Raw genomic sequence first — 12,862 nt, forward strand, 5'->3', positions numbered from 1 at the left:
ACTAGTGATAGCATGGGTCTGTTAACCCATTGATCAAGCGAGCAAAGACACACACAAACATGCCCACGCTACCCACTAATGTGCACACACATCCACCCTTTCCTACCACTTCTTCCAAGAAAACACCAAAATATGATGTCTTCCATTTCAACACTTTGAAGCGTCGGGGTCTTCACGACCATTGCTCAACTAAGGCCTTAATAACCCCATTCTGAATGAACAAACCTTGCTCACATGCTACAGTAGCTGTAGTGTGCTGGCGCTCTAGCCAAGATTTTACTTGCTCTCAATCTCACCATCTATAAGAGATCCGGATGCCTCAGGAACACTATGGCACTACTGTATATTTGGGGCGGCAGGGTAGCCTAGTGGTTAGAGCGTTGGGCTAAGCGTTAGAGCGTTGGGCTAATAACCAAAAGGTTGCAAGTTCATATCCCCGAGCTGGCAAGGTACAAATGTCGTTCTGACCCTGAACAAGGCTAATCCACAGTTCCTAGGCCGTCATTTAAAATAAGAATTTGTTCTTAACTGACTTGCCTAGTTAAATAAAGGTGAAAAATAAATCTATGTGACAGATATGGAAACAAGAGGCAGGATAATCTCCCAGTTAGCACTTTACATCCCCATTATACTAATCTCAATCCAGAACCCATCAGATTAGTTCAGTAAAATGATAATGCTTCACCCATCACTCATCAACACCGACAATCAAAGCCCAAAGCTTATTTAATGGTTATCGGGTGGTGATATACAGTATGTGCTAATAGATAAGTAATTGATGCTTTTATGATATATAGTTGATGTTAATCATTACCGAGATATAAGCATCTGTAAAATGGCGTCTTGGGAGACCAGTATACAGTATTCCTCAGTCATTGGTTGTGGCCTGAGGGAGAAGAAACCGTGAAGAGAAAAAGACACAGGGATCAATAAAGCCCACACAAGATCGATATTAGGCCACAATGTTTATTCAGTAGTGTTGTTTCAACGTATAGGTACAATACTGTCTGCTTTTGTAAGACTTAAAAAAAAAAAAAAAAAAGTGGTGACCATTACAGTCATCTGTGCTCACAGAATGCCAGTCATTATCATCATCCTCCTGGTGTAACGTATGCATCTCCTTATGCTCTCCGGGAGAGCAAGTACATTTCCAAATGGTAGGCACTTTGAAGGTTTAAAACATTTGTGAATATGCATTTATATATATAATATATATCTTTTTGTATACTAATAAGCAATTGGACTCAATGGTCAAGTCTCTAACAAAATTAAAAGCTATAAAAAAAAATGTAAAAAAATGAAGGAAAACAAAATGAGAAAGTAACGTGGCCATAATGGGAATACGTTCAAGCAATGGTGAGAATACTGTGTCTTTGGGTTTTGGTTTGCAGTTTAGTACCTATCTTTTCTATGATGATAATATGAGAGAGAGAGAGAGAAAGAGATTGCAGGCAGAAGCTGGAGGGTATAGCAGAAAGGAGGAGGGAATGAGGGAGGAGGGGGTGCAGGGAGGATAGCCTCATGTGGGTGGTTGGGAGTTCAGATGACGTCTACTTCACATTTGTGTACAGCTCAAAAGGCAACTTCACAACCTGTTGTACCTTTCATGCAGAGGTGACTGTTTCAATGAGAGAGGATGGCAACAACAGGTCAATCCCATGGTGTATTTCTCTGTCTTGCTCCTGGTAACCAACCTCACGCTCTCTGAGAATCGAGGATCTCCGGGCTAAACCATCGACACAGGGGAGACAAAAACACTGGCAACACAGTGGAGTGAGAAAAAGGGGAGAGGCCGACCGCTTACATGGAGGAGATGGAGAGAATGCTGAGGATGTGAGGGAGGAGCAAAGGCAGATGGGACAGGCAGAGTAAACTAGGGGAAAACATTGCCCCAGAGCCAAATTTAACCCCAAACATCGTAAACACTCAGAGCTGAACGAGACCAGCAAAGAAGCAATGAGGTGAATGTGCAATATGAGAAGTCGTATGCAATTAAATTAAAATGTTAAAAAAAACATCCACAAGACATACTGTAAAGTAAGTCTTGTGTTTTTCTTGAGCCCCTGACACATCTTAGCTTTTTAAGACCGATTACTGTGTTTTAACATGTATGCTGTATAAGAAATGGTTTTGACCAAAACAAACATTGAAAGAAAACAAACAAGACGAACAAAAAAAATAAATGAAACGCTCAAGTTCAACTAGATTGATTGACATTGTAACCTGAAGGGAGAACATTTACATTGACAGTTATCAGCGTTAATATGAAGATGAAAAAGCTTCATGAAAACTACAAAAGGCATATATATATTTTTTTTTTTTTAACATCTGAGAAAAAAATATAAATGAATGAAATACACCTTTTAAAGATCAACGCCAGACATGCTAGGACAATATTTTTTTATAGGATTGATACAGAATAATTATATTCAATTATTTCCACTTTTAAAACATTTCTTTACAAATACATACTGCTACAGTTAAATAGTAGTCAGTGACTAAAAACAGCTCCTTTGACAGAAGACAGATGCAATAGTTTTTTATCACCGTAACAGATTTTTTTAAATGTTTTTATATTTTTTTGCCTTTTCAAATAATACACAAAATGTTTAAATACACTGAGATATGCCATAAAATAAGCAATGCTTGGCTTTTCATTAAAAAAAAAAAGAAAATGTCTTAATTACAATACTCTATGCAAAAGCTTTCCTTTATGTCATTTTTCCTCAATTAACTTTTTATTTTTTGTTGTTGTTGTTACAGTATATTTGAACAGGTTTTTTCTCGTTGTCATGGACTGCTATAAACCGTCACTCCGATTTGTCAATCTTCTCATGAGGGGGCGGGGCTTTATGCATAAAACTCCTTGGTTGGGGCCTTCTGATAGGCTGCCCCAGAGGGTTTCCTCTCTCCCAGGTCGTAGCTGCCCTCGTCCTTCTTCCTCATGCGGTAAACCAAGAGGAGGATGAGGAAGATGGCAAAGAGGAAGCCAATAACTCCACCAGCAATGACAGCTGTGGACAGAGAGAGGGTGAGGTCAGAGGTCAAAGGCTATTCAGAGGACATTAAAGCTTATAGCATCTAGAGAGGGAACATTGAATGCACTGTGCCCTTTCTTACACAATCCCCCTATCAAGCTACTCAAGATTACTCCCAGGACATGCCCTTGTTTCCTGCATGCTAATTATTTACATAGGATTTCATCATTCTTCCAATTATACTTGTATAAGGTTTCTTTACAGCCCTTAATCTGTTTTAGGGCTCTTGTGGCGAAACAATCTCCCCTCTGCTCCAGTTATATTTCCACATGTTGAACTGGCGCCTCGGCCCCATGGGTAAAAAGATATCTGGCACGCTTACAGCCAGAAACCGTGCGGCTCCTCGGTGTGGAGCGGATAAATGTAAATTAGATTACAGACCATTTGAGCTTGTGGGAGCCATAGGGGACAGGATGAGGAAAGGTAGGAGGGTAGAGAGGACAGGAGGAGGTTAGCTAGCCAGATCTGTTTCTACACAGTGGGCCTGGGCCTCCTGAACCCAAGAGTTTTACATTACTCTAATCCACAGTATATACAGCCCTGTCAAGGCCAGGGTTTTAGTGGATGTGGCCAACATGACTATAATTGAAAACAGAAAAAAGTAGTCTAGCTAGCAGAGAGTTCGAAAAGTCAGGGCCTCACATGTCTGTCTACATGACCAGTAATTTGAGCAATTTTGAAATACAATAGTTAGACCATGTTTTCGACGTTGCAAACTTTGGAATAAACAACAAAATCCAAACGAGCAAAGGCGGCTAACTGGTTGGATGTTTGTGGGATATATTTCCAGCATGACTGTATTGACGTCCCCTACTTGTCCTCATTCATGTCACTTTTTTTCACAGTAACTATCAGACGGATGTCAGAACAAAGGGGAACAGAAGTGCCAGTCCATTTGTAACACTATACATGTTTATCGCCGACACTGAAAGGAAAACAGCATCAGAGAGTGCGATTGCCAGTCAGATCATTTTCCTAGTTTGGATTTCAGTAGAAGTGAATTAACACTAAATTATGAACTCTGGAAGGTCCCACTGACGGGTAGAAATGTATTTTATACATTATTTTCAGAAGCTGTAGAGAGCATTAGAGACGTGGGCAGAACATCATGATTAAGGAATGTGGATCTGATCTGGAAATAAACACAATGTACACTGAGTGGATAAAACACTAGGAACACCTGCTCTTTCCATGACATACCGACCAGGTGAAAGCTATGATCCGCTATTGATGTCACCTGTTAACTCCACTTCAAATCACTGCAGTTGAAGGGGAGGAGACAAGTTGAAGAGACAAGTTGAAGAGACAATTGAGACATGGATTGTGTATGTGTGCCATTCAGAGGGTGAATAGGCAAGACAAAAGCTTTAAGTGTATTTTGAACGGGGTATGGTAGTAGGTGCCAGGCGCACTGGTTTGTGTCAAGAACTGCAACGCTGCTGGGTTTTTCACGCTCAACAGTTTCCCGTGTGTATCAAGAATGGTCCCACCACCCAAAGGACATCCAGCCAACTTGACAACTGTGGGAACAATTGGAGTCAACATGAGCCAGCATCCCTGTGGACCGGTTTCGGCACCTTGTAAAGTCCGTGCCCCGACGAATTGAGGCTGTTCTGAGGGCAAAAGGTGGTGCAACTCAATATTAGGAAGGTGTTCCTAATGTTGCTTTTTTTTTACACTCAGTGTATAACAGCAATGTTATAGCAATTATATTACAGATTATTAGGTGTTATATGGCAGAGGATATATGAAGTTGCTACATATGCTAAAGATGCAGCAAAGATCCAACCAACAAAACTCGCCAGACATCCAAACGCAGATTTTCTTGTCATCAATCTGGGCAGCAGACACACTTTAGCGTCGCTCCAGACCCGCCACCTGACCTACTTCATAATCAGCGTTGTAATCAAGACATTCAGAAATAACATGGCAGTGTAATTACCTGATGTGACAGAATGTCCCATTCAACAGCTCAACAACCCATAATCAACATTTAGATGGGTAGACACAGGTGTAAAGACTGCACACTGTTGCCTGCGACGAGTGTGGAAAATGGTGAACCCCTGTGCTGCTGTTGCCGTACATACCTGCCAGCACCTCCGTCCTCTGGAAGAGGTTTTCCGAGCGAACATCGATGGGCTCCAGGGGGGAGCTGGGGGTGCTGGTGATCTGGTTCTTGCGTAGATCCTCGGTGACGGGTACTGGGGGCTGGGAGGAGAGAATGGAAGGATACGATGGTGGTATACCGTTTTTATTTATTTATTTTTTTACAAACATAAAAGGCCAGGAGAATGGAAGCTAGAGGTGGAGGGATATCGTTTATGTACTAACATAGATGCCCGGGTCCATATTTGGGTCTCTAGCTCCGAAACCAGGGCCAAAGACTGGATAGGTGACAGCAACATGGCAGAAGCCACACTAAAACTATTGGAGGGGTTGGTGGAGTCGTCACTGTATTGCTGTCACCTCCCTAGTGTCTTCCTGTGTAAATATTGAACGGTAAGGGATTAGGGGAAGGAGAAAGGGACCACAATGGAACCAGGCCAGAAAGAATCTAGGCCATCACCCAACAAGAGCGGATTCTGTAGTGTTCTAAAACGGGAGATTATGACTGTTTGATTCAGTAATCCAGCATAATGTACAACTAAACCAGAGCAACATCAGGAGCCTAGATGACTGCTTGATCCTTATCCCCAGAGGAACCTCTTGGAGGGTATTATCATCACTGCATTAGAGGGATTTGATGACATTCTATGTCAACGAGTTAAGACTTATGGCTGATGGTTTATACTCTTCATCTGTGGTGAGGTCAAAGAGCATAGATCACTGTCTAGCAAAATGCTATAATACTAGTGCGTTATTAGGGCTCTATTACCAATGACTACTTTTATGTATAGCATTCCAGCATCGGGGTCAATGCATGTTCAACTGTTATTTTGGGAGGGGAAAGGCTCCCACAGACTACCACACAATTTCCAATCTTTCAATATCTACCATACGGGGGGAAAAAGGGACTGGTTCTAAGGCAGTTTGGGCAAATGCCCAATGGGCCGGTCCATCGTTAGCTTAGTGGGCCGGTCTAAAAGGTTGTTGTGTTCCCTCACCTCAGTTCTGACTGGCTTCCAGGGCGTTTCCCCAGGCAGGTCTTCTCTGGGCGTGTCTGTCTCCACTCTGGGAGTGAAGTCTTTGGTGGAGTCCTGGGTGGGTTCTGCTTTGGGCACAATGTACAACGTGTTCACGGTCACCGCCTCCTCGATCACCTCCTCAGCAGTGCCTGCAGAGCAAGATGAGGAGATAGCACTGTTTTTCCTACTTCACCAGCACTCAATTACTTTCAGTTGGTAGTCAGTCTATGTTTGAGTCTGTCCCTAAGAGAAATCCGGCTTTTCATAAGTACCTCACGTTCACATTCAATCACAACAGACAAGGCCACCTCCTGATATTCTAGAATGGGATCAGGTGAAGGTAAATTGAGTCTGGTTTCATTTTTACTGGGAACAGTGTTCGCCACAGTTATCAAAGCTCTTTCTTACAGCCTGTTTTGCTTTGGCCATCTGCATGTTGTTGTACTGTTGACCTCAGTTCCACAGACATGCCCACTCTGGGTGAAAAGCCAGCCTGCCTGCCAGCCTGCCGACCCAGTCGAAGGCTACTGTGACCAGATTCTTACCTGATCCTGACCCCGAGTTAAAGTCGTCGTCATCCTCAGGGTAGTAACCCCCGGACCCTGTGTCGTCAATGAAAAGTTCATCCACTTCGGAGGACGACTTGGCCGCGTCCGCTATCTGAAATGGAGAACAACAGAAATCTAGACAAAGTACTGGGCATTTAGACTGTTCCCGAGGCCACTTTTCAATGCGCAAGTCCAACATAACTTTCTTATAGTCACCACTTTTGTCTTTGAAATACTTCTAGCAGTGAACACATTTCTGGATACCACGATCTGATTGTTTGGTAGAAAGCACTAAGTTTCAATGAAAAGTGAATACCAAAAGGGCTTATCACTTGACTCAAAGCCATGGTTGACCCAAAGATAGTTAGTCGTTACAGCACTCAAGTATGTTCTGCCAGGTAGACCCATCGTTATGTGCTTGAACATCGTAGTCCATGTACCACAGAGGGCACTTGTCTCAACAAACCACACCGGAGTCAAACAACCCCTCTCTAAACGTCTAGCTCCTCCCACCATCGTTGCCGGGGTAAAAGTTCATAGAAGCGCGTGCGTGTGTGTGTGTGTGTTTGTCTTACAACGGACTGGCCAATAGAAAATTTCCTTTAACAATTTCCTTTACAAACAACAACTTCATACAAACTCAGTGAAATTACTGCACAATGGGCAAAACACTGCCATCATTGTCGTTTGTGTGAGTGCGCACCTTCGTGCGTGTGTGCATTAAGTGGAATAGCTAGGTAGGACCCATGGCAACCTCCATTCAACCTCAGTCTGAGTCCGACTGTGATGTCCCCTCCATACTGATGCTGCTTTAGAAAAAAGGACACAAAAGAGGGCCAACAAAAAATCATCCCTGCTTTACTAGTGCTTGTGTGGTGGCGGTGGTGCTCGTTGGTTTGGTGCACCAATGTTTTTGTCACGTTTCAAACCTGCTCTTGTGCTGTTCAGTTTATTTCCCTGGAAATAAATGACCTGGGATCAGTTTTACACTTGTTGCTTTTGCAGAAAAGTCAAAGAAAGAGTGTGAGGACATAACATAAGGGATGACACATTTCTCAGAAGGAAGCTGTGATAAGTAGGTTTGTGTTGTTGTGTGTGTGTGTGTGTGTGTTCTAACCATGTGAGGGACCATTTCCCACATCCACATGAGGACAAAGGCTATTTTAAGGTTAGGGTTAGAATTAGGGTTTTGAATGGAATTTTTGTTTCGGTCCTCACCAGGACAGAATAACAAAACCTGTGTGTGTTCGCGCGCGCGTTTGTGTGTGTGTGTGTGCGTGCGTTTGCATATGTGTGTCTGTATCTATGCATGGTTGCCTGTTTTACTTTGACTGCAATAGGTGTACAACTGACTGTATAAAACTGCAAACTGAGCCTATGGGAATGAGTGAACATAGCCCCTAAATGCCTCGGGGTGTGGGGGTAAAGTGTGTGTTTTGAAGGTCTGTCTGCCTGACACTCTCCGCCGCCACAAAGGGGCAGGTCTGCGGCGGTGAGCGGTTGGTGAAAAGGCAGGGGATGATAAAACAGAACGATATCTGCCTCCCCTCCAAAAAGGAGCAATGACTTTCCAACAGAAAGGCATTCAGGCCAGAGCTGGCAGATCAAAGGCTGGATTTGATCAAAGCAACTTCATTTTAACCTCGCTGCCTATTCTGTTTCACCAACCCCTCCCCCCAGTTCAGTTCACTAGCTGGGCCTACACATCACTACGCATCAGTAATAATACAATTAACGAACCAAAGGGTGGAGCCCACAAATCAAGCCACAAAAAAAAACAGAGCCTAATGAGATAGAGGCAATTGAGGCCACACGTGTACCCACATTATTCAACACAGCACAAATCTAAAGAAAGTGAAACTAAACAACTGTAGCGTGCATGGCACAAAGAGCAAGACAAGGAGTGAATCAAATCAGATGTTCATTCTGGAGCGGAAATGGTCCGTAAACTCCTGCCTCTTATCACTATTGACATGTTTAACCTTCCAGGAGGACTTGCCTTTGAATCCTTATCACAAGCTGGGAGTTCAAGCCTGGAACCCCATAACAAAGGAGCACCCTCCTCATAGAAATATAATTTCTAGAATTAGGCTACTAGTAATTCCATTTCTATGGCCATTCTCTTGTGCATGAAAAACCCTCTTCTCCTTCCAGTCCATGCTATCTGTTTACTTTCCTTCCACAGAAAGTGAGAGGCCAGACAGAGCGTCGGGTTCACTTTCAGCTGGTCAACGCCACTCGTGTAAATGGCAATTAGCCTATTATAGCTACTGACGTTCAAGATGTGGTAATCGTGTAGTGGGACACCATAAAAAAAAAAAGCGGGTTCTCTTCCCAAACAAAGCCTAATCTACACATGCTTTGACTACTACGCACTGGCATTATTTGAACAACAATTATTTAAATAACTCCTTCCTTTAGAAAGACGAGGGCTCTAGAGTGCGGACAGAGATCTGTTAATGCTTCAAGCGCACACACACACACACAAACTTTGTGCTTGTAAATATACCCCCCCCCCCCCCAAAGTGTTAATGACTACGTCCGGGGGTCATTGTCCACTTCCAGGTATGACCCTAACTAACACAGAGCTGGCAGATACAAAAAAACACAATCCCTCTTCACTGGTTTGAATGGGGAAAAAAACCCATGAAGAATCCAGCCAGTCAGAGCCTTAGCTGCCTAATCCTTACCCGAGACCCTAACAAGCAGCACCTAGCCTAGCGCCTGACTGACAGCGAGACTGCGATAACAAGCAGCACTGTGGCATTTATTAGAACAGAGCTACGGTCTGTCTGCACCTAATGAACAACTAGTGACCAGCAGGAGGCTTGGTGGTGAATGCAGTCAGTCTCCATGGAGAACGTCTATAGGGAAAGAAATATAATACACAAGAGGAGGAAGAAGAGAGGAGAGGCAGAAACGAGCGAGAGTGACAAGGAGGGAGAGTGACATAGAAAGAGGAGAGAGAGACTGGTAGGAGGGCGAGAGAAAGAGAGGAAGATTATGCGCTGCAGTAGACAATCTGTGGCCTGCAGGTTGCTTTGCTAAAAGCTTGTTAAACCGCCAAGCCCATGGCTGGCGGTGTCCGAAAGTCAAAGAGGCTCTCTTTATGGCGTGTGCAGTTAGCAGTAAGCTAGCGCTATCGTGAGAGGAGGTAGTTAGAGTAGGGTGGGTGGCTATGGGTCATGGGGGTAGTGTAGGGTAACTTGGGTGAGCCATCTTGTCCCGTCTCTAATCCGTGAAGACACATTGCATTCACTTCTTACACGGTCAATATTATCCCACCCCAAAACAGGGGAAACAGGGGAGGAAAAAAAAGACACACGAAAAAGACCACACGCGCATGGGCACGTACACACAGTACGGCTTACATCATTGACAGGAGTGGAAAGCAAGAGACAGAGGGCAGACAGTGCCTCAGACATTCCTTGTCCGTCTGTTGCTCTGCTCCTGCTCAAAAACTTCAGTTAACCTGAGAGAACCTCAAGTTAACTACGAGGGCGAGAGAGAACCATTACAACATAAAGCACTTGACTTGCTATGCTGTCATTTCATCTTTCTTAAGGATATTCACTGATGCCAGTCATTGTACCTCACAGAACAGTTAAGTCTTCAATGGTCTTACAGTCCGCTTCTGTAAGAACATTAGGTACCACTGTACAATCAAAAGAAATCGGTCTCCTCTCCCCAGGATTGGGGAAAACAAACGTGAACCCTGAAAGTCAATGATATCTCTGAAAGAAAAAAAGCCAGAGTGGCTCTTTGTTAAACAACAAAGTAGTGCAGGTAGATGTGAGTTTATCTGTAAACTCAGCGAGCCACGGATCCATGCGGTGATCAATACTGGCACAACTCTGGCCTGGCCTCCTTCCCATCTCTCTCCCACAGGCACATATACAAGGTGGCTTTTATTGGCCCTGAGCGGATGGGATGGCTACGGCTTTTCCCAGTGCCGGACCTGGCTGGGAGGAAAGGATTGGAGGTGACTGGGTGAGAGCAATTGGCTTGAGTGGGCTAGAATGGCTGGATTCGAGATGCAGTGTTTCAATAGTGAAGACTTTACTCTTATTATCGGTTCTGTGTGGTGTTTAGTGTGTCACTTTTTGTCTTAAGAGATAATGACAACAGCAAATGGACTGCTAGGTTGGCACCTGTTGGCGGCCATTTTGTAGGCTAACACTAGCACATGCTAATGCTAAACAAACAACCGGCAGGAGCAAGCTGGCTTCATGATTGATGTTTGTTGGTGAGGATTTGCTTGTCAAATGTAATTGGGGTTGAGAAATTAGTTCATAAAGGCTACAAGTCTACAGCAACGAAGTGGGAGTTCAAACACTGACCCCACAAGCTAAGCAAATGGTTGTGGTGGTGAAGGAAAGGAGGGGGAGTAGGGTGGACGGATGTCTCTCCGCGCTCTTCAGAACCGTCAACTTTTATTGCCCTCCTGGGATCATAATAAGAAACAAATTGATGGTCTTTGAGACACTGGAGGGGAGGGGCTGTTACTGCAGGAAGTTGACACAAATCAAACTCTCCCTAAAACCAGACTGTGTGCCCTGGAGCTATTCCCGGAGTGCGGGGGACAGCTTTGTAGCTTGGTGTGTGTGTGTGTGTGTTGACATTTACCACAAAATCCAGGAAACAAAATCTGTTCATCTGGCTCTGTTGCTAGTAGCTCACTTTGCCACATGTTCCTTTTTCATCACGCATAACAGCATAAATAATGCATCCACAACAGGGCTTTCTGGTTAATGATTTTTTTTAAGTATAAAGCCTTTATAATCCTAATTGGAATACAAAGACACAGTTAAGAAGAGCTACACAGACGAGCGTTGACAGTATATCTAGGACTAGCTTTTGAACAATTGATCGGTGGTTGATCTGAGATTCCAAAACGGTCACCACTCGTAATAAACTGAATGATGAACACTGAAATGAACCCAGCTGAAGTGCTCCTTTGGAAAGTTCAGGAAGTAATCTAGATGCTATGGCTCCTTCCCGTTTCAAAGCAGTGCCATGCTTGGGTTGACGCGGAGAGTTTATAGGTGGATTTGTTACCTTTTCATTCCGGGGCGCAGTTTGGACTCCATCATCAAATTAAATGGCGGAGAGTAGCCATTTACGGGTGCATTAGCTGATCTTTATGTCCTCATAGAGATTGAGTAAACTGTCTGGGACTGTGCTAGAATTAAAACCAGCAGACCTTGCTGATCTATGGAACTGGATCAGCTCACCACATACTGCTGGGTAAATATGCTCAGTACTTTGAGAACCGTTTGACAGATAGGTTTCTTTAGTTCTTCCACAATACTAGGACATTCTATACCCCCAAAAAGGCCATCAAGTTCTGATGCATAAAGCTTTGCTTTAGTCCTCCAAACAAACAACGTGTCACAGTTCGGTCAAGCAGCTCAAAGTACCTTAAACTACATCCATATGTGAACAAACACAAGCTGCATAAGCTGGCTGGGGGGAACCTTTGTTACAGTTTGACCAAAATAAGACCAGGCTCAGGAGTTTTCGCAAAAAATGTCTCACAAAAAGAGAACGGAGCGCTTGACTAATTCTGTCCTCACATACACTGTCGGTTAATCTACCTCAGACTGCATTAATGTAACACGAGGCAAGAATCATAAAGAACCTGATAGTACAGACTGTGCAAAATAAAAAAGTATTTTGTCAAAATACTTTTATTTTGCGCCTGTGCCAAAAAAAATCTGATGTTTTTCCTATAGACGCCCAATAAGAGACAGCATCCTGAGAGGAAGAAAGTCAATTTCAAGGTTTCCAATGAAAACAGACGCTCACTGATAGCCTGGCTGTGGGACAATAGAGTAAACCTACCTGCCTGTACAATCCTATTTACGCAGTTCAGCAAGATAAAATAAGGCAAGAAATATGTATTCTAATGGTCTGAATGTAAACCTAAATGAGACCATGAATCATAACAAGCCATAACACGATTCATAAGACACAATCATTTTTGCAATGTTGCAATATAACATAACATGCGACATATGTGCCAATTGCGCGCTCTGGTATCGGTGTGTCAATGTGTGTGAACGCTCACACACGCTGCAACACATTACGGCTAATTAACTTCACCTCGGACCACTAAATATTTTACTCGCATACCAATTAAAGCCCGTCT

General features: G+C 43.6%; 1 protein-coding gene across 1 annotated transcript in view; it reads right to left on the minus strand.

Annotated features, from left to right (window-relative positions):
* Window positions 1–952: 952 nt before the first annotated feature.
* Window positions 953–12,862, minus strand: part of sdc2 (syndecan 2) — a 34,213-nt gene continuing 22,303 nt past the window's right edge. Inside the window, exons 2-5 of the mRNA XM_021571819.2 lie at window positions 6,709–6,823; window positions 6,143–6,312; window positions 5,126–5,246; window positions 953–3,014 (exon numbers count right to left, since the gene is read on the minus strand). Coding sequence (XP_021427494.2) covers window positions 2,851–3,014; window positions 5,126–5,246; window positions 6,143–6,312; window positions 6,709–6,823 — 570 coding nt within the window. The 3' untranslated portion in view covers window positions 953–2,850. The remainder of the gene's footprint in view (window positions 3,015–5,125; window positions 5,247–6,142; window positions 6,313–6,708; window positions 6,824–12,862) is intronic.

Source organism: Oncorhynchus mykiss, chromosome 18 (assembly GCF_013265735.2).
Source record: "Oncorhynchus mykiss isolate Arlee chromosome 18, USDA_OmykA_1.1, whole genome shotgun sequence".
Classification (NCBI taxonomy): Eukaryota; Metazoa; Chordata; class Actinopteri; order Salmoniformes; family Salmonidae; genus Oncorhynchus; species Oncorhynchus mykiss.